This window comes from Pygoscelis adeliae, unplaced genomic scaffold, assembly GCF_000699105.1.
Source record: "Pygoscelis adeliae isolate BGI_AS28 unplaced genomic scaffold, ASM69910v1 Scaffold27, whole genome shotgun sequence".
Taxonomy (NCBI): Eukaryota; Metazoa; Chordata; class Aves; order Sphenisciformes; family Spheniscidae; genus Pygoscelis; species Pygoscelis adeliae.
This window is the reverse complement of record NW_008825410.1, coordinates 2,294,997-2,318,306: the sequence shown is the minus strand read 5'-3', so window position 1 is coordinate 2,318,306 and position 23,310 is coordinate 2,294,997. Positions and strand designations below refer to the sequence as shown.

General features: G+C 39.3%; 1 protein-coding gene across 1 annotated transcript in view; it reads right to left on the bottom strand.

Annotated features, from left to right (window-relative positions):
- The window catches only part of CDK6 (cyclin-dependent kinase 6), a 128,281-nt gene that overhangs the window by 89,765 nt on the left and 15,206 nt on the right, over positions 1-23,310 (bottom strand). Inside the window, exon 2 of the mRNA XM_009330512.1 lies at positions 9,948-10,083. Coding sequence (XP_009328787.1) covers positions 9,948-10,083 — 136 coding nt within the window. The remainder of the gene's footprint in view (positions 1-9,947; positions 10,084-23,310) is intronic.

Genomic DNA, 23,310 nt, shown 5'->3' with positions numbered 1-23,310 from the left:
ATAGTCAGGAGTCTGGTTCCAAAGGCACAGATGTTGCTTACACGTAAGTTTTGAGGGAAGACTACTTCCTCGCTCTGACAAAGCATTTAAACACAAGGAAAGTGCATGTCTATGACTAATCTGAGACTACAGAAACAACGGTTTCAGTTCTTCTTTGCTCTAACCTTGGAATTCATCAGGTCAGTAGTACAGGATAGCAACTGATTCTTCTCTGTTAGCTCCTCTAATTTGCAGTCTTTCAACCTCACTTCTAAAGCCGAAGCAATCTGTTTACATAAAAGTAAGCAGAAGCTTAAGTGCTTTGCTGGAGCAGAGCCTCTGCTCCCTTTGGGGTTTTTCCTTTAAGGTCTGAAGTTGAATCAGAAGGTTCAGGTATATATTCCAGCATGAGTTTAAATGTTTTATGTATACTGACATAAGTGGTAGTACTGTATAGCTGTAATGATAACAGAGAAGTAAGAAGAACCTAAAATACTGATGTTTATGAGTCTTTGGATAAGGCTTCCAACCCAAAAATTAAGGACAGATTTGATCTAGGAGCTTGAGCCTTTGTAATTTGCTCTTTCTTAATTGCAAACTGTTCAGGCTTCGCATGAAAACAAATGAAAGGCTACTTGCTAACTGATGCTAATAGCATTGCACCACACTCACCCCTGGAGGAACCCTAAGAAGCCAACAGTTACATCACAGAAGGATTTGACCCATAGTTGTGCTCTGGAGTACCGACATTGGCAAATATTACAAAACCACGTCTGCTTTATTAAAACTACAAATAAGTTAATCATTTTAATTTCTAAATATTTTCCCTTGCTGTCACACCAAGAGCAAACAACAAGCAGTATTTCTGTTATTTCACTTGTGTTTCTATTCTAAATTTTCTGTCTTTTGGCAGCTGCTTGCGAACTTGCTAATAACGTGTGTCTTTGTTTGGACTTCTTAAGAAGAAGGATATTCTCAAAATGGAAGAAAGCTCATTTTATTTCACTTTGAAACCCGAGAAACCTGTAACATGAACCATACGCTGATTACAGAGCACTGATATATAAAGGAAGCAGTTGTGCAAATTTGTGAAGTGGCTGTGGTGGGGAAACAGCAGAGCAGAGGAGAAGCACTATTTTAGACAAACAATGTTGTTGTAGGATCTGATTATCGTGATTCATGTTTAACAAGGTACTGTGTAACGGCCAGCCAAAAAGGAGGACCTATTATGGTGGGCACTATACAATCAAGGGTTTTCACACAACCTCTTCCATTAAAAGCTCACAAATAAAATGGACAAGACAGACCCCAGGTGGAGAAACAGTGTGACAGTTACATGATGTTACTGTTTTATGGGAGTGGAGTCAGTTAGGAGGGGATAAGCAAAATGGAAAGAAAAGCGATGGAGGGAAAAGTTCTGGAGGGAGGGAACGAACAGAAGAGAAGAGTGCTATACAGTGTAAATACAGAGTCAAAGTGAGGTGAAAAAATGAAGGTGGAAGGGAAGGATGGAAGGAAGAAAGGGCTGGAAAAAATGGGATTAGCACAGGCAGAGAGCACTGAGTTGAAATCACTGGAAACCCTCTGAGTGTCAGAGCTTTTGGCTTTGGTTGCTAGAGCAGCTGAGTGTAGCTGGCTGATGACACTGGCTGGTGCTTCTCTGCAGTTTTGTCCCTGATGGCCAGAGGACGGGAAGCAGAGAGGAACCGTGTCTGTTCTGGTATCTGCAGGGGCGGGTGGGACGGAGGCTCTCCATGTGTCTCTGATCCGACACACTGAATAGGAGGGAGAGGCACAGCCTCGGCTGGGTCCCATTTTATTTCTTCCCTATGACTGTAACAGACCTCATTCCAGCTCAGCTGTATCTGATGATGAGCTGAAACATAAGCCTATGGGATGAACTCTGGGAATCAGCAGATCATGAGTATATATATATGTGTACGTGTGTTTAGTATGCCTTCACGTGTATACATATAAAGAAAATATACACCAAACCACTCCCTAGGCACAGAAGGAGAACTGGTGCTACCCCCTCTGTATTCTTGTACTTTTGACTCTTCTCTAAGCATTCTGAGTTGCCAGTTCTGGCATTTTCTGGCCCACAGCTATTTTGAGATCATGAACTTCATAGACAGTAGAGTGATGATCATTGACTTTCCCTTTCCCTTTCTCCCACTTGCACAAATAACAACATTTTTTCTGCAAATATGTTAGAGGACTTTTACAATAATTATATGTATATATGTATGTGTGTTTATGTGCAATATATATATAAATAATTTAAAAATTCTTAAAGCTAATTTTAAGTTCTACATATGAAAACATGCAACACAAAAAAATTCCATCCCTATCCATTTGTATGGGCTTTGTTTTCTGGCATAAGCTAAATACATCTGTTACAGAGGAAAAGAAACAAACACAACATATCTTGATTAAATCAGTGTGCCACTAAAGTAACATGCTTCAAATTAATTTTTACTGTGGGATACAATAACCTGCCTATTCACTGGCATAAAAGCAGTGTATACAACTAGCGCAAGAGTATTAAATTTCTCTTGGGGTGGAAGAGCAAAAAGTTTTATAAAAAAATAACTTATTTGATTACTATATTATCTTCTATTAGCTATGAGTTGTCTGTGGCCAACTTTTGAATTATTTTACACTACGGCTGTATATTTGCTGTGAATGAATATGGACACTTTGTGAATATCCTGGTATAGAGAATCTGAGCTACAATAACTTGGGTTGGCTGAGATGGGAAACGTATCCTGCTGCAACGCTTCTTGTCCCAGATCAGCTGAGTTCAACCCTTAGAATCTGGAGTTCAACAAGAAAAAATATGTTGGCCAGGTTTCCCAAATATCTACCTTGTCACAATTTGTGTCATTCTGCCTCCTCTTCCCCATCTCTCTGTGCTTGTTTTGGGATGAAGTATAGCTTTGTGGGTATGCAGAGGCATAGGGGCCTGATTTCCTTTCAGTGCAGAAACTACTATTAAGAAAGTGATTCCTATCTGCCCCCATAAAAATCAAGAACGGCTCTTTGAACATCTCCTCTTTATCTCACATCTGCGGCAGTCCGACCTTCAAATTACTTGTCAAAAGTAACATATGGCTTGTAAGCAAAATTTAGAACATGGGTAAATCCAAACATTTCAGTCTATTTTTCTGCCACTGCTTTACATGCACCATGAGCTGTAACAGCTTTCTCTTAATTGTTTTAACTGTGGCATCTCATCTTTGATGAAGAGAAAGACTCTGAAAACATGAGTGACACTTCTGCTGATCACTGAGGCAGGATTTACTTGCAGAGCAAGTTGCGACTATACACCATCACCATGACACAAAGGAAAGTATCTTGAAAATACTCCCTGCTCTGAGGAACTGCCACGGGCTCGCTGTGGAACAGTACGGCACTGTCTCTGACATGCTGCCTGGCAGTCTAGCCCCACTTTTACACCTCCTTGAGCATTATTCCTACCACGTGCTCCCTTTCTTTCTTTCAGTGTCATCAAAGCATTTCACATAGCAATTGCTACCACATTCATGTTCAGAACCCCAGTGTCACTAATAATCTGAGAGCGTCTCAAGGGAATCCAGAGCAGTAGGATCCATAAGCTTTTCTTTGAACCGCATTAACGTCCAGCTCTGCAGAATTAACAGAAATGAAATGAGCTGATAGCAACATTTCACTTCCAGTGTTTGTAATACTGCAATTTTGCAATGACTTGATCATAAATTTTGTTCTACTAAAGGCTCAATCTCCATCCCTGCCCACAATTCAGAATCTCTTCAGTTTCTTAATTCCCTTTGTCTTTCCGAATAAAGATGATTTCTGGCCCTCCATCTATTGAAAACAATAGCTTCCTTCTGACTTCGAAAAGGATGTGTCCCTTAGGGCCCTACTGGACTGTACTGCTGCCTTGAGAGTTTAGGCCATAAAAGAAAAGTAGGTTGAGATGCCTATTTAGAGAGTCCTTGATAGACATCTTTTCACAGTGACATTTCTAATTCAGTGTCATTGTTTTGAACGACTAAAATTATTATTTCAGGCAGATTGCTTTCATGCATTATGCTACAATGTTGCTTGACTGCTTTCCAAACTGGAACAACTGAAAAAATGTGAAGCGTTCCAACGATTTTAAATCATTTTAGTCAGGACAGAGTGATTTAAAATTATTGGAGAGCCTCACATTTTTATGAGCTCTCAGTTTGCAAGCAATGGAGGTCTGGGCAGTCCTGGGCTACAGCACTGCAAAAAACCAACTATACATTATCATCAGTTTGAAAATGTTTGCATTTGAATTTGGAAATGGTAGGGATTTGGAGATATTTAATGCCATCATAATTAAAATCAGCGGCTGTAGACTGACTGTAAAAAGGTCCAAGCTAAAGAAGTAACTGTACGGATACAACATTATATTTTGTGGCATCCTGTGCTCAGCAGTCCCTTCATTTGAATCATGACTCCTCCTAGCCCCTTGGTCAGACCGTACATTACTACCTGCAGCACCGCACCAGAGGAGATGTGGCTGTGTCTCTACATGCAGCACAGTATGGGAAAGAAATGACAACACCTGCAACAGAGGAAACTACCACCCTTTGGAGAATATCCTCTTTTTAAGATTTAGTTTCTTCAGAGCTGCCACTTGTGCAGGGCACCTGCGCTCTCTCCTGCTACCCTTCCATGCAGCAGCCCAACCCCTGGTAGTAGGATAACAGAGAGAAAAATAAAAGATTTATCACACAATAATATATCAGTTCAGTCCTTTTGTTTTTCATTTGTTTATAGTGGCAACTCTTCTTCAATTCATAATACGGATTCAGAACAAAATTTATTGCAAAATACTCCACAAAGAATGAGATCCTTAGCAGCTGTAAATGGGCATCATTTCACTGAAGCTAATGGATTTAAACCTCTTAGTATCAGCTGGGTATCCAGTATTTGTGGACTCTAAATTCCTCACTAAGTTTTGTTTCTTTATTTACCACAAAAGGAAAATGTTAGTAACAGCTCTTCTCTGAGTATCTTTCTTACTAATTTGAGTAGGCTCTTTTTTTAAGTGACTTTTAACTTTGATGTTGTTAAACACAGCCACACTCTGAAGACTCTCAGTACTGGTGAATCTGTTTTCCCGGAATATCTTGTGTTGTTTTCAGAATTGCATGATTGTGTGACATCTGCTCTACATCTCATATGTGATCGACTGAGTAGGTACAACTGTGGCAGACGGCTGATGACTCACCTCACAACACTGAACACTGGTTTGCTTTCTGAGAAGCAACATCTTCATATTAATTTTCTAAGAGTCTTGCAAAGGTGTGACCAGTGTGCCTGGTTTGATAGCAGGTAATGTAAGTTACAGGAAATGCACAGGGATACAACAGCAACATTTATTCTAGGAATGGGGGTAAAATTTTAAAATTCAATTTTTGGGCTATTACCAGATAAATCCACAAAAGGAAATTAGGTTCACTGCTGTACTTTCTAAATTTTAGGCATCTAAATAGCAAAATCTGGATCCCTGAATCAGACGTAGAACTAGGCTTCCTATGCAAGGGAGATGATACAGAATAATATCCGCAGAAGCCATTCACTTGAATGAGGAATCAGGAAACGCCAGAGAAAAGGATATACCTTAAACCCTGTTCTCTCTGTGATTTGGCTGCCCTGTTGCAGGCTGGGGGGAATACCATGAAGATTCACAGATCACAGACCTGGGTAGAAGGACGTTCCCAGCTCTTCTAACATCCCATGATAGATAACGTATGCACCTGCTATACCGGAGGCCTTTGATCTGTTCCCTCCCCTGTTGACTGTCAGATTGAAACAGGCACAGCCTAGTTAGCACGCGTAGCTTGGGTAGGCTAAGTTCTGATCAGTTGTAAGAAAACTATTGCAAGAAGCCACAAGTTTACTTATAGTGACGCTACCTTGCAAAGTTAACTTTCTTCATTACCAAAATTAAAGAACCTCGGTAACAGTTTATTATCCTCTCTCATTCTTACAGACTCGTTGGCCTGGCAGAACAAGATGACTGGAGGGAGCTCCAAAGAGCCATTCCTAAACCACTTAATTTACAGCACTATATACCAAGCCATCACATGCGTATATTAATTTAAAGCTAAATATTGTTATATACATTGCAATAGCTTAAATCAATAAACATCAACTTGTTTGCATGTGCAAGATTTCCATATTAAAAATGTAATTAGTGTTATAACAACCATATCCATATCCAAATCCTTTAGGATCAAAAAACCCATGCCAGCCTCGCAAGCATCACATCAAAATGTGACCACCCAGCTTCAACATGCTTCAGTCCCAAAGACTAACACATCAAAATGCTTTAGTGGCCTGTTAACTATTTTTTATTTTTAATCTTTCTGTGGCAGAGATGTGTCATTCCCGTTTCCACCACCCTTATGTCAACTAACAAAAGTTCCTAATGAGCCAACTCTCTCGGAGGCTTAACTGCTAACGCCATTAACATTACCAAAGACCTGTGCATGACTAACAGCTGTGTCCTAAGGAAACTGAACTCATACCTTCCATTTCCACATAAACTGCCCTAAAGTTAAGGAGTATCCCAGGAAGAAAAGAAGGGAGGAGATGATGGGTAGAGAGGAAAGAAGGAAGATGTTGTCATTGCTGATTCTGATTCATCCTGTATGGAACATATATTAATCAGGTCTGACAGAGGAAGCCAGCAAGGGCGAGAAGGACTACAATCCAGTAGTTACAAAGACATATTAATTATATTAAGGGCTTGAACATAGTTCTTTTTCAAAGGTGAATGCCATGTCCACAAGTATTTGGAGTCATGTTCTCCATCCCTCTAGCCCAAAGCATACTCCATTAAAAAATAATGGAAGTGCTTCAGCAGAAAAGATTTAAAGTACCTCTGTCCAGAATAACCTAGAACTCAGTAGCCAGAGCTATAGCCACAGAAATGGACCACAGCATTCATGCTCCTGGTGACAGGGATGGGAAGTGAGCATGTCTGCCCTACACCCTGGGTAAGTATTCCCACTACCGGGCAATGCCTCAAAGGGAAACTGCCTCTCTCCTATCATTTTATGGGCACCTGTGGATATGTTCCTAAAATACCCTCCCGGGTGACTCTTGCTGCAGGGCTTTAGACATTAGAAAGGCATTGCTGAGCAGCATTAAGACAAAAGCTTTAGTTGTATTTAAATGATTGATACGGTTAGTTTCTTTGAACTGCCACAGTCTGACTACTATCTGCTAAACATAAAGGAAATTCTTAAAACGGTACTGGTATCACTTATATTCCTTGACAATTGGTAACTAAAAAACCCAGCATGTCCCAAACCAGCAAAAGTTGAGTCTCCCTCCCCCAAATGGTATGTAATGATGGTAGTTAATTCACACAGAAAAGATCTTTTGGGGCTGATACTTCTCTCATAGTAATTTTATGTCATTCAAGTTCCACTAACAACTGCTGAGTTTACACCATGGTGCCAAAGAGGTATATTAGATCCTTCAACTTCAAGCTATCCAGAGCTTACTCGGCTCATTTGGCACCTCTGTGTTGCTGACACATGCAGAACTTTAACAGATGGCCTTACAATACTGGCAGTTGTTTTGTACTGTGCTAGTGGTGAGGGGAAATACTCTACACAAATTGTCTGCAATTCTGGAAAGTAAATGAAGTACAAATCCATATTAACCTCAAAAGCCAAACTATAAAAAGTCAGATTAGTCATTTAACGATGTCTGTGCTCTGGGTTAAATGCTTAGTTGCTGCAAAATGGCAATATTTCCCTGCAGCCAGGATAACTATGCTTTGCTTCAGTTTCTAGCAGGAATATCCATAAAAACTGTATCATTAGAAAGGTATCGAAATGCGTTAGGAATAAGCCCTGAGATCCTTCCTCATGTGATCAGCCCTGACTATCAGCAAAAGTACCTCCATAAACTGGCTGTTTTCACACAAATAGTGAAGCAACAGTGTGCAACTTAACCAAATCTCTGTTTTTTCCCGTGCCAAACAGAATTCAAGAAATAACACATCAGCTACTGTGCAAACGTCAAAATCAACAGTGACAACCAAGTAAACAGCAATCTTACATTTTTCCTGACCTATTAAAAAAGAGCTATACGTACCACAAGCTGAATTTTACACTCACTAATTTCACTGGCTGCAGTGGAACTTGCACTGTACATAAAAGACAAGAATTGCTCCTCCTTGTTTCTGTGTGGCTAAATTTTTCTCTTTTATTGTGCCAAATTATCAGATATATCAATTGGGTTGAACTAGTAAACCACATATGCAGAATAGTGCTTTTCAAAAGTAAACCCAGCAATTTCCTTCACCAGTATATAACGTTCATGAAATGTATGTTCACACATACGTATTACAGTCTACTACTGCAAATTTAGAACAGGCTTTTAGAAAATCACAAATGTTTTAGTCCAATGCTCACCTCTTCTATTTGCTTTAAATGAAACATAGCTTGAAAGATATTTCAAACTGAGACTTCAGAGGCTTGGTCACTCAGTTCCCCATTTCATCCATATCAATATATTTAGTTAGATAATATGTCAGTCACCTTGCACGTTATTTTCACAATGTTAGTTACATTGAAATACAGTTCCCTTAGGTAGCTTCAAAGCCCTAGAAGGAAGTGGAACCCTAAAAGCATTATCATAAAAGAGTCCTTCGAATGCAAGAGGTACATTCCAGTCTTCTGCTGAGACTGAATCAAAGCTGTAACCATTTTTTTTAAATTTTATTTTATCCACTAAGTTTGCTTAAAAAACATGGTTGCTGGAACTGACTGATGTTATAGATTTGTGACTTTGATACGAGTGAAAAGATCTTTATCAGTTTTATGTCTAATTTTATACTGAAAGATCAAACAACTCCTAAGTTTGAAGCTGTTAACAAAAAAAATATTAAAACAACTAAATTTCAGATAGGTTTCATGTTTTCTTTTCCTCCGTCAGGACTCTTGCCAGACTAAGATGACACAACATAATTCCAGAAAGTACTTATACAAATGCAAGATAATCCATCTCTGAACGCATAAATTATTTCTCCTCATGAAAAAAGAAAAATCAAAAGAAATGTTAAACAGGCACAGTCAAAATGTAGGAACATCAATCCCTCTGCTTCTGTTCCCAGGCATAAACATTTTGTCAAACATTTCAAGCTATGATCCTCAATGTAGCACTTCGCTGTGAAATTCCCAGGAGAGGAGTTGGTATACATATTTTAGTACCAATAATGCAAGCACGTCCCATCCTGGGAAGAGGTCCTCCCTTACAGATGCAGAGTACGAGATAACACGATGGGAAAACTTCATGACCATCCTTCCACTACTGAGAGCATTACTGAGAGCCTTCCCAGCTTCTACAACAACTGGTCACGGCTACCCCCTTCCTTGAGCCCGTCCTCTGCAGAGCTCGCCACAGGTCCACGGTGAACATTTCTTGCTCTTGGAACTTATAGAAACCTTTCTGGCAAGAGGGACATGAAACGAAAGGGGTCTCTTGGGGAAACAAAAGGCAAAGGGAAGGGAATAGGAGCACAGGATTTATTTTATCCATCCTAACAATATCCAGCACTCTACCAGACACCTTGTAGTTAAGGTTCAAGTAGTCTTGGACTAAACAATAATGGAATCATCTGCCTACAGCTGCAAGCAAAGGTCATTCTTAATGATTTGGAATGCTACACTTGGTAAAACAGTAGAGATTCAGGGGATTTATAAATCTAAAAGAGAACAAAAACACAAGTGCAACATTTCCACAAAGAGATTACGTCTGTTAGTGAATACAGATCTTTGCGCTGCAATTCATGTCCCAAGCTGGGCATTACTCAATTTTGATATAACAAAATCCTATGGAATCAAAACGCAGTTTGCATTTGTGATTTATCTCTTTGCGCTTCCTACCTAGTATTTTCTGAAATAATATCCAAAATCTTTCTTCTTAAATACCTTTATAGTTTCAGTAGGCACTCCAGGCTCTGGGACTTTGTCCAAGTAAGTAGTCAAGTCTTGATCCACGTGTTCAAACACTAATGTTAACTTGGTCTCTCTGTCTGTTCGTGACACGGTGCACACATCAAACAATCTGAGAGGAGGAAAAGAAAAGAGGAAGTAAGTATACAGGAACCAGTACAGACATACATACCTTGCAGCTCATACATGTCTATTTAAATTTCTTACAGTATATAGAATGGAAAAAAGAGCTTTCCAAAGGTAGAGCAATCTTTGAGCTCTTGATTCATCAGATAACTACTGATACATCAATAATATAATTTCTCTCTTTCATGTGTGGATTCTGAAACAGGATTAAGTATTAAGAATTCATCAGCTGTTCAAAGTAAAATAATTACATGAAAAGAAAATATTTTTTGGACAGAGCAATTAGAGTCACTGCATAAAATTACTTGATATTTATCCACATTCTATGCTACAGCACTTACAGTCATTTTACATAAAGAAAAATTGCGAGAAATTTTTGAGAAAACATACAGGGTGTTTACATGCACCTTCATTTTCTTCCCACATAACTCCCATGCCCACCATTACACGGCTTATAATTGAATCTCCTTTGGCAGAATCAGAATATTTTTTTCTGATTATTCTTGCAAGTTCCTGGATGCAAGGAATGCCTTCGGAGTCAGGATACAGTCTGGAAAAAAGCTTTGTGCATAAGATGGCAGTACTAAGAAAGCTTTCTTCTCTCATCACTTTCTGTCATTCTTTTACTGAAATTTCTCTATCATTTCACCTTGTTGCACAACATCAAATTCAAACTAATTTGGAGTTTTTCATAATGTCACATTCCTATCTGATTATTTTCTATTGTTTTCTCTTTTTAATTAGGATTTCTCTCATCTTCTCCACTTCATCTACTGTACCAGCTTTAATCACTGTTTTATCTTTTTCACAAACAACTGCCCATCCTTCTATGCTTCACACCTATACTCTTACCAGTGACTTTCGCTATCCTTCCTCAAGTCCCACTTCTACAAAATCACAATAGGAAACCATCTTACAGATGGAAGGACGCTTATTCCCCACTCACGTACTTTAGGAATGTGTTTATTCATTTAGTTTTAAATTGTACAGATCAGATTGCCTTTCTCTCTGAAGTGAGGCAGAAAATCAATCGCCACTTTTATTAGGTGACAGTGGATTTAAAAAATGTATGAATACAGTTATTGAGAAAAAAGTCTATTCTGTAAAACTGAAGAACCTATCATTGATAACAAACCAAAGTATTGTTGATACTACTGCTTATTTTGGTCAACATCATAGCAGTTACGTTGTTTTATTACATGTATCTTTTATCCTCTTTCTTAGAATAACTGCTTCCTTACTTTGTGCAAAGTGCAGGATTTCTGATAACATTATCAAGTAATATTTTTATTCTTTGTCCTAGGACTAAAGGCTTTATATGCAGGATCTGCAGACAACAGATCACGCACAAAGCCTTGGGGGTCACTGCTTTTCAAAGAGGACATCCGACAAACAGACTAGGAAAACACTTTGTTCTGAGTTCTTACATCTTACCTTAAATCTCAAAATATTTCACAAGAGAAAGGGAGATAAGAATTGGCACAACTATCTGTGAAGACTGTAATCCAGGTTTAAGAGAACAGTATGTTTCACTTGAGATGATATAGATTTAACATGTTAAGGCCGTGGTCCCACTTTAACAGCATTTCCTAAATAACCTTTGGTCAGACACTTGAAATTGTTTATTAGCCACCATGGTTTGAAAATGGATGCATGCACATTCCTTTTAGCTTAAAGAAGCTTTTTGTGAGTAACAATTTGGGAACCAGAGTTACAGAATATGGAGAGACTGTCACCCTACCTCTACTAGAAGACTAATTTGTACTTAATCTGTAATCATCATATGAACAAATATTAATTAAATTATTATGGTAATGTAGTGACTGTAACAGCAAATGTCTCGGCACATTTCTCATAAAGACGAATACTGGTCTCTTTATGATTCCCTTAATGGGGCGTACACGGAAGATAGATGTCTTGTACACAGTAAATCAGTTTTGTGAAAAGTCACAAACCTTCCTGAAAAGTGAAATTTGCTGGTATTTGGCTGGAGGTTAATAATCTGCAATATATTTATATAAATCAATGTGGAATGTAGCCGGACTGCCTATAACCCCAACACATGCAAATAGAGAGGAACCAGACAGGTCTGAACATCTGAACATAAACACTGGAAAATATTTCCAACTGTATGATCCCTTTGTGTTGACCTACATTTACCTAAAAATGTTCTAAAACACCTTTTTTGCCAGGTATTTAATACACTGGCAAAATTCTCTTTTCAACTATAGCAGAATTATAATTCAAGAAAAAAAGGAAAAAAGATTTCACTGTATAGAATATAGAAGCGACATGTAATTCCCAACTCACTGTGGAGGGAAATGCTGATTCTCTGATTAATTCTTCCGTATGTGGCTTTTTGATTCTGGCATTTTCTGGCACAGCAAAATAAGGAACTCAGAGGAGCGCAATTCCAGTCACCTATTACTGAGTGATAATGTTATCACTGAGTAATAATATTATCTTTCCTTTTTATACACCCTTTATGTGAAACTTTAAATGCTTTACTGTTAATAATAAAGACTCCAGATCCTGCACCGGGCTGGGTGGAAGCACATTGTGTTTACTCACAGAAAATACAGCTGCTGCCTTAGAAAGATAATAATTTAAAGCACAGCTTATATGAATCCAAAATATTACAAAAAGACAACATCTGGCATTGCCCGTGCTAATCATTCTGGAAATAGATTGAGAAAGACACAGCCTCTTTATTGAGTAGTTTCCATAGGGATAAAACTGCTTTTTATAAATTATATTCTTTTACACCCACTGTGAGAAAATCATCCGTAAAGTTGTCTTCTTTAGCTAGGAACATCTCTGCTGTTTACAGTGCACATCTCTCAAGCCATTTCCTCATGATTTTCTGTACGTGACGGGTTAGTTTTGCATGTGATTGCCTCTCTGGAACAGGCAACAGCAAAAGGCCTTTTATTTAAAGAGCTACTATGTGGACACTGTCCTAAGTGAAGTAAATGTACCTCAATTAATACAGGATTTCCATACTGAACACTTTGTAAACACAAGCCCTGCCCTTCTATTGTACTTACTTATAAAAGAAACGTTTGAATTATTTGATTACAGTAAGATCCGCTATGGGAAATCCTGCAAGTATTTAACAAGATGTTTGGCTGGGAGTCATACACGGCCTGGTGTGTCGATCTGAACTGGAACATTGTTGAACAGACACGGAGTACCTGTGTTTTAATGCAGACTTTTTTCCAAGTTAATTGTACTAAAGTCAAAAAAGCTTATCAGCTACAAACCTATGTCTCTGTTTTATTTTATGTGTCTAGTGCCTAGTGGATCTTACTATAGCCTAGCAGAATACCTGCCTTCCAACAAAAATACTTAGGCTTTTTTGAACACAGAAAACTAGATGATGAGTCTTGAAGTCTCTTGTCATGTGATCTGACAAATGCAACCTCAGTTCATCTTCATTTTACAATATACAGTCTGAATGCTTAATGCTTTTATAAGAAAAGACACAGCTATGCCAATTCCTTTGAAAACTATTGCGTCTACTGACTGGTACTAATTTGGTAACTGTTTCTAGAAAGTCCTTAAATGTTACTGGACTTGCTTTTGAGATGCTCTGAGAACTGCTATAAAGTTACCCACTTTCAAGTGGAATAAACATTTTTTTTCTGAGCAAACTGAGGTAACAGCGATGGAGATCAAACCCATCAGCCCAAGCCACCTGCAAGAAATACCAAAAAACAGATCTGACTGTAAGAGCTGAAAAACTGTAGGACATCAGTTCTCTTGGCTATTGTCAAACACATGAGTAAGTACATCGGGAGAATTAGCCAGATCATAGTCAAAGGGAAGACCAAAGAAGTAGAATCTTGCTGCCAATGCATCCAAAGGCTTATTGTTATTTTCATTGCAGTCGGACTAATCCAACACGAACAGATATCCCTTTACTTTGCTGGTCACTCACAGCACTGAACAAAACCACAGTGCTTGCCCTTTAAAGTTTTTCAGTAACATGGATTTACTTTAATTTTTGTGGGAACAGTGTCTTCCTAGGAAGAGTTACTTCCTAGCTTATGCATGACAGAGAAAGAGAACTGGAGCCATTGATTTACGAGTAGGAGAAATGTTTAAGAAGAATGTGGTGTGGTAAGTAGTGGCATAGTAATATGCTACAGTTTTAAGGTTTCATAAGTCTGGACAAAGACTCAGATGGAAAGAGTTTGGTGGTCTCAACCTAACTCCGAAAGGTATTTATCCACATGACAGAAAACCAGCACAGAATTTACGTGTGATTGACAGTGTTTATGCAAACACCACAAGATGGGGATACCAAGACTATTACAGGTCGTGACTAAGGTTCATTGACAATACTGGGGGGAGGGAGCCTGAATAGCTTCTGCTTTCACTGCCTTTGGCTCAGGTTAATCCTGTGAGTTCATAATTTTCAAGGGCACAGAAAATTTCAGCCCCTCATACCTAAAAGCATTGAAGAATGACAGTCAGGCATCCTTTGAGTCCAAATTTCAGAGCAGCCTTAGACTCTTCTGTTCTCTGAAGCCACTCAGCAGCAAGCCCTTCGTTCACTCCAAATTCTTAAACTACGTACTCTGAAAAAAACAGTTTTCCCCATACTTTTAATATTAGCTACCTTCTCCTTTCTTGCTTTTGAAGAGGAAAAAGACTCTGCTAACAGAAACCAGTCTCTACTTGGAATCATGTATACCCAATGTATTGTAACAAAGGGGTCGTATTTCAGATGAAGAAGACAATAGCTGGGCAAGTGGAGTGGAACATGTGCGTTAAGAGAACCATGTCCCACGTAGCAAAACAGGAAATAGAGCTTCACACTCTGAAATATATGACAGAGCTCTTTCCCGTTGTTCAGGACATTTTTCAGGACATGCTGTTTTGTCTCATCTTAATCAGCAATCACCTACTCCTCCATGCCTCTGAAAGCTGGTATTTCAGATGTAGATTTTTCTCACTTGAAGGAGCTTTAGTGAAGTACTTTTAGATGAAAAAAGAGCACATGCAGATCAGCAGGCCACTAAATTCAAAGTATCTCATATTTTAAGTGCATTTTTTCTGGGATAACATTTGTAAAACCACGTAGTAATGCAAGACCTAAGTTCCATTTTCAAAAGCGTATGGGGTCTTCAGGAGCCTCCCAATCTGCTTGTCACGCCAGCTGCAGCTGCACCAATGTGCATCAATACTTAGGATATGCCTCCATGACAGATGGCAACCTAATGCAGAGACACCTAGACCACGCTCAACTGACCCACCTTGGTACTGAAAACGTACAGCGTGACAGCACAACGCTGCCTGCAGCACGGTAATCTAGCCCACTGTGAGCTCCACCCAGCAGCAGCCAGATGCCCAGAGTCAGACTCGATTAATTAAAATAAGCTTGGGAATCTCTACACTGCTCATGGCAACTTTACGTCTCAAATCCTTATTCTCTACATTTCTACTGGGTTCTTGGAGTTTGTGAATATTTTCCCTGCTTTGCTACCCTTCTAGGGAAGAGTAGCAGGATCTCTTCTTGTCTTCAGAAGAAACCTCTTTCAGGCAAATAATAGAAAAGGGCAGAACATAACATCAGATAAAATAAATGAATTTATCTAGATGTTTTCTATGATAGATGTTTTCAACTCTTGCAGTCACTCATTCATTATCTGCTGTGCACAAAGCAGAAAGAGCTACCGCGAAGAAGCAATAGCATGATGAAAGCAAGGCAGCAGAAAGTCCTGTCCTGGAGACCTAGTCCAGCAGAGCCCAGCCAGTATTCTTGCTTATAGCCCACTCACCAGTGAGGTTTAAGGGAAGGAAGGGGGATATTAGGATGACAAGGCAATCGTTCATCTGCAAGCTGAGCTTTGTGCTGTAATTTTTTCCAGTCTCTCTCCCTTTCTGACCTGGAAAAATTATTTAAAATGCTTAGCTGTATAAAAGATGTTTTTGTTCTTTAAGTGTGTGTGAGGAAGAGAGACAGAGAAAGTGACAGAGAGAAATAGATGCTCTTGAAAGCAAAGTAAATAGCACTGGCTAAAGTCCGATAGTGTGGGCTGACTGGGCAAGCTTTCAACGCTCAGTACCGACTGCAGCCTGACCTGCAACACCCCTGTTCTCCTGCGCTGGGCCCCACTCGAGCAATGACGAGCCCTGGTGCCAGACTGAATGGTCTTGTGATGCAGACAAATGTCTGCTCCGATGAAACCACCAAAACTAATTTTCATTTTCAACAGAAGCCAAGATTTGTGCCCAAAAGATGAAAAGGCCAAGTACATTTACTCACTGTGCCACCCAAGTCACTAAAAGATTCAGTTGTTAAGAGTTTTACTTCCAGGAAAAATACGCCTGACAAGATGTTCCCTGCACCTCTCTGTTTATAGCAGCATGCTGTCTTTTTTAGCCCTCACACTGCCATTTCTTGTTCACCTTCTTTGCGAAGGGAGATTATTTTTAATAGGCAAGGACCAGAAATGGATCCGGTAAGGCTCAGTAATTCAAACAATATCCTGCCTTTCAGAACTTCACTTTCAGGACTCGTCCTACGGTTCACCAGTTTTTGAAATACTTAACTCCTCACCAATCCATTAACAGCTTCATCTCATTGCAATTGATTTTAAATCCAAACTGGCCACACACTGAGCAATTGCAATTACTGAGGGAAAATACCAGCCTGCTGGTGCCTACACTTACTCCTGTGCGCTGCCGTACCGAACAGACCATCATATTCTCTCTGCAAGGGACAGGCCAAGTCAACCCCAAATCAGAAAAATAACATAGCCTGTTATGAAGACAGTCGCTGACAGATTGTTTAGGATCAGCAATAGCTGTCTGACCTATTCATAGTGCTCTCATGTGATCCTCAAGCAATCAAATGTACACTGCCTTTCAGAGTCATGTACACTGCCGTTAAACAGTACTGAGAGCTTCCAGTAAGCTTCCATAAGCTTCCAGTTCAGAGTACAAATTAAAGATGCTCCAATTCATTGGCAGTGCATGTGCATATTTTATTGTTTTGGATTTTCTGTAGAATACCGTTCTCAGGAAAAGCTGCATTCCTTTTTACATTCCCTAAATTGCTCAACATGTAAATAAAACTTATGTCTGAATATTGATTTTGTTTAATTCAAATGAAAGGAGCACAGAAATTATTCTGGACTCCCAGCTGTACCTGGTACAAGGTGGGATACAACAAAATCCAGTCTTTATTCATGTGTAGCTCACAGTCAAACTGATTGTTACAGACTCCACATTTCAGATTACATTTTGAATTCATACTTGTGCCAGACTTACAGGATCTAAATCTAAGTTAATCATCTCTTTCCTAGATTTAAATAAAACCAACAACTCATCTTCAGAAGATTTTACAACAGTATAAATTATCGCTCATTCTTTAGTAGCTTAATAATCTAACCTATCTACACTTGAGACTTAATGGCGATGCCAACGTATCAAAAATAACAAAGGAAATAATAACCCTCCACTCCATACAAAAAGTATTCACAACAAAAAATCAAATGTCCTGTTTGATACTCTGTACCATCTCACATAGTTTTTAAAATCCTTGCAATACCACAGCAGTTCCCGAGGTGTTTAATTCAGCATTTTTAAAGTGGTTTCCAATGCAAATTTGATTCCAAGCTCTTGCTTTTTAGAGATGCATGGGGAAACTTAAAAAACAAGAAGCAGGTACTGCAGAAGATGACAGAAGTCTACTGTTTTGATGCTTACTATCAATTCAGGGACTGCTGTTGCTGAATGACCTCCAGATTAATCTACAGCCACAAGTCTACTGGGGGATGCAGCTGTATGCAAAACTCAGGTTCTGTTTGAATCCGAATTAACCTTCCAGCGTATGCTAAGCCCTCAGGGACACAAGCAACCACAGCCTGACTGACAGTACTTCTGCAGGGCAAATCTAGTCGTCAGAGCTGTTGAACAAGTAACGTAAGGGGGCTTGCTAAATGGTGCAAATACACCTGAGCCCTGATGATGTTGCTACCACTTCCCAGGAAGAAGGGCCAGTACTGGCAGCAGCTGAAAGGAGCCCAAAGCTGGTATGGTGGTGGTGATGAGGAGGGGAGAGAGAGTACTAGGTGCAAAATGTCTTGCTGCGGTTCTTTTACTGGCATTAACAACAGTTTTGATTAAGACCCTCAGAAAAAGTATTGTATTGATTTGTGAGACACCGACACATTAAAGCCTTGTAAGAAAATACATTCCTACAAGATTTCATAGGTAGAGATGGGACCAAATGGTCTGCGTTTCTTGAAGAAGGATCAAGAGCTGACTTTTAGAAAGGGAAAGCTTCCGTGGTTCAACAATACTGTGAACTCCACTGCAAAAGAGCAGGAAAACAGAAGGAAAAAAAGCCTAAAGAAAAATAAAAGGCTCAGTTGGCTAAAGTTGACAATACTGATATGCACAAAGTAAATAAATAGCATATATGTTAGTAAAGACAGCTGTTAATTTGAAAACCAAGTTAATTCTTCTTAGTCCTTTGAATTGTGTTGTTCTAATGTATTCAAGGAATTATTATGGAAATCTGTAGGCTTTTTAATGTAACATGCTGTATATCCGTGTATTAAACAGAAAGCAATTAGTATACATAGGAGTAGAACACAGTAAAACGTTGCATGGTTCACTGTCATGCCCATTCATTTATATTTGGGTTTATTATTATGTATCATTTCTTAAATACAACGTTCTTGGCTCTCTAGATGACATTACAGCAAAGAAAATCCTTGGTAAGAGAATGAAACAAGCACCACTGGGAAATCAGGTGCAAACTTCTTACAGAGTCTGTTTGTTTATTGCTACGACAGCACTTGTCAGTTGACATAAGACAAGCTTTGAGCAGTATTTTATGAAATGTTTTTAGATCTGTCAGTACAAAAATGCAATTTTGGAGTTAGGGTAGTAGTGTGCAGAAAAACCCTGTCATAGATCTTGATCTTGCACGATCCACTAGCCCTGAACTACCAAAGAACTTATGCTGTGCTTAACTTCCAGCATGCAAATAACCTAAGTGACTTCTAAGGAAGTATACATCATCTAAGGCTTCGTCTCCCTTATATGCCTGGTCTTTCAGAAATGAAAGCAGAGAGGGGGGGGGAAAAAAAGAGAATTCATTGTCTGTGCACATGGAATGAAAGACAATAGGCCAAAAAAGATAATTTTTCTCTTCCTTATACTCAGCCAGTCATTACCTGGACAGAGCAATGTAAATCCCTGTATGCCGTTTAAACCCGTATCTACTATGATAGTTGGTGTTTATGGTTCCTGGTCTGGCTTCTCTTACCCATGCAGTGAGAACTCCACAACTTGGGGCCCTGCATGTGAGCTCCCCTTTTGCACCTCAGTGTCCTTATCTCTACCACGCTCTCTCCTTTCTAACTTTTTAATTACCTTTAGGACTCAAGTTAATTCTTGAATATGGCCATACATCTCTGAAAATGATGTTCATGATTTATTCCAAAGAGTTCATCACAATATTTGTTTTTCCTTAAATTCTGAAACGAACAAAACTGTGAACCATTGCTTTCTCAGTCTTTACCTGGGGGCCTAGAAAACAGCAATGGATATGAACAGCTCTTGTTATCTTACAAATGGAAACAGCAATTTAACACCAGATATTTAAACCGCATGAAAACAACTTTTAAAAAATGTCTAAATCTGTTGAAAGAATCTGTTTATGGATTCATTAGAACTGCTCAAAATTTCCTGAAAGCGGACCAGACATATCCACCCACTTCCAACGCAAGCACGGTGGCTAGGCGGCGAATGCAGTGCCGCATTCAGCAATAGACCAAGTGAAAATCCAAAAGGTGTCTTACATTTTGTGTGCTGATTTCCACACATGCTTGTCCTCCATGAGGTTAAAAGACATAAAAATAGAGATGCAGTTCACAGTGCTTTTTGGCTACACTTGATATGGGGAATGACTTTGATCAGGCTTTGATGCCAGATGTATTCCCAAGAAGCCCATGTGCTGTGATGCCAGGGGCACCATTAACCTCAGAGAAAGGGAATTCCTCCATTCACTTCAGCAAAACCTGGAAGGGAGCACAGTGAACTCAACCGACCTCCCAGCAGCACTGTACCGTGTCCTGTCGCCACCACTCAACGTGCTACGAATCACATCCCATCTGCTCAAAAGTAAATAGCACTCAGGTGATTTCCAAAAATCAAAAGACAAAGGCAATTGCTCACATGGATAAGAAAAACAAACAGGATTTGGCCAGGTTTTGGGAGGCAGCCAGATTTATGCACCTAAACATTGCACTCCTCTACAAGTTGCGTGCCAAAAGAAAACCTGAGTGGCAGAGAGGAATATATAACTTTATGAGAAAAAGAAAACAGTGAGGGGATATTTATTCGAAAACCAAAGCATCAAAACTAAGGGAACACAAAGTTAAGGTAACGCTTAAATTCAGCACATACAGAAGGCAGATTTAAGGCTTGCAAGAAAACTAACAACTCTGTTGAACGTAGCTGTCTTTGGCTACCCATCATCAGACAGTTCAAATGCCATCCATCTACGCAACTGCCTAGCAGAGCTCATGGAGTGCTGAGTTCTCCTCTCAGCTACCGTGGAAGAGCTAGAACTCATGTAATGGAGCTGCTCAGGGGTTTGGTGAATGGGTCATGTAGGCCTCCGTATATTCAAGGGAAAGAAGTAAGTCTCTCCCTGCTTGCTATGGAAGACACCTAGATGACTAATTTAGACAAGATGCTTGAATTTAACTGAATTTAGGAGAGATGACTCTTTTTCTTTCCCAGGAAGACTATAACTGAGCAATTTTACTTGGTGGGATTCCAGATTATGTTCGATTGATTTTTGAAGTTATTTAAAAATATTTCATCTCATGAGGAACTTAAAACTAAATGAGAAAGAAGAAAGAGAAAAAAAAAGACACTGAAAATGCCTCTGGTCTATTCACTCAACCCCCACAGACCAGGACCAATCCTAAAAAGCTCTGCACACAAGAGTCTTTACCTAAGCCTCATGAAGTCAGTCCATGTACTTAACTGGCTTTGGCTCAGGTCCAGAATTTCCTTTAATGTGAAAGGGAGTTTCACCTGTGACAAACTTGCAGGATTGAGTTTAATATTGATGTCGTACAGAACAGAAACAAATGGGACTAATAAATCTTCAATGGAAATTTACAAGATTTTTCTGGCTTAATAAATTTAGCCAGGGGGCAATTGCTCTTAAACACTCGATACATAAAAAGGGATCCTCGTTTTCATTAGCATGCAAATTCCTTACGCGTTTCATCAGAATTTAAGACATTACATCTTACAAGTTTTTAAAAATGTGGACTTCATGGCTGCTCTTTTTCCCATTCATAGTCATTCACACGTGGCCATACAAGCTCCTTGGCTGTCATGTCATCTCTTCTACTAAGCTGTCTTTTTTTTTTTAATTTTAAATTAATTCATAGCACATGCAAAGAAAATGAAAAATGTCTATTTCTGTAGGATTCTCAGGTGCTTTCATCCTCCAGTTCTTCAGGTAGATGTCTAATACATGTTTCCTCCTTTTCCGGCCAGTTTACACGGCACTGTGAGCCAGCCATTTAGAGATTAAGGCACACGGAGTGAAGTATTCTACGGGCTGTACAGCTCTTTAAGTATTTCCTTTAAGCTCTTGCACACATATATAAAAGAAAACAAATTAAAGATTATTTGCAGAGTTTGGCAATGAAAATGAGGTGTTAGTAGCATTTTGAGCTGGCAATAAATTTTATTCGACTGTTTTATTACTACGGGGCAAAGGCAACTATTTCTTTTGGGGCGTCTTTTAGCACCACGAGATGAGGGTTTACATTTTAATGCATGGATGGTTTTGGAATAAATTCAGCTTTTGGTAAATGATAGTGTATGTCAGATGTAAATACATGACAAAACTGTATTCTGGTTGTTTTGCAACAACGCCTTTCACATTTCTGAAAGAAAGGAGCAAACTATAATAAATCTTGCAAAACAAGGTCTGGTTCCTGGAGCGCTAAAACATTTTTATGTCTAGGCAAATGAAAACAAAGTACATCTAGCAAGCTCTGCAAGCAAAGGAGAGCATGCTCTGTGACGTCCAGGCAGCCAGTGTCAGCTCAGGCTGAGCTGAGGAAGATCTGAGGACAGCAGAGCGTAATGGCTGAGGCTCCGCAGTGCTAACATGGCTACGCAGCTTCCAGCTGGCTCAAAGCACCGGCAGAGCGAGTAGGCATCTGCCTGGGAATGAGGCAGGGCTGGCTCACATCTGCTTGCAAATGCTGCATGGACTCACAAAGCAGTGGACACAGATTACTTAAGATCAGAGAGCAAGTCGGTGTCAAAACTGTCGAGCCTTAATTTGCCAGGCATTATCACTTCAGGTCTGTCCTGCTCTTACACCATTCCCTAAGCTATCTGCTCTTTCTCTCTTCAGAAAAATACTGGGTGAGATGGAAATTGTTCTAACCCTTTCTAAGCCATATATGAATTGTTTTATTAATGTAATTGTTTTTATTTCAAGAATAAGTCAAGAGACACCGAGGGCTGAAGGAGTTGCTCCTCATTATTTTCTCTAATCCATCCCCAAACCCTACAATCATCCTATTTACCTCTGTTCGGACAAACAGCACAGAAACTTATACCACAGCTGACGGTCCTGAGCCTTTGTACAGTTGACTAAACAGGCAACACTACCCACCATACAGGGCCCACAGAACCTGCACAGTCTACAAAAGCCTTTTCTGGCTGTGGTCAGCCTGCCTATTCCAGTGACGCCACTCTTTCTTTTTTTTCAATTTCCATCTTTCTTCCATCTGACAGAAACAATTACCCCTCTTAGTTCTTTAGAGCTTCCATTTATCTTCTATTTAAATATGCAGTCAAGGAAAAGCCAAATTTTCACACTGTGAAATGTATGTAATCATGCTGGACATCATTAGTTATGTACAAATTTATATGAATTTTCATGCTTATCGCACCACAGGCTTTTAATTAAGGTGTCACTGGAGTACCAATTATATCAAATGCCATTGATATAATTGGTATATATACCAATTATCGTGTAACTTCTGTGTGTGTGTGACTGAACACTTACCAGTCGCACTGGCCTACAAAGACAAATACATTTTTTTCCACCCATGTGGCCAATATACCATGGAATAGCAGGAGTCAGAAAATAAAATAAGATTCCAAACTCAAAGAGTCAAGAGTAATTAAATTGAATAGATAC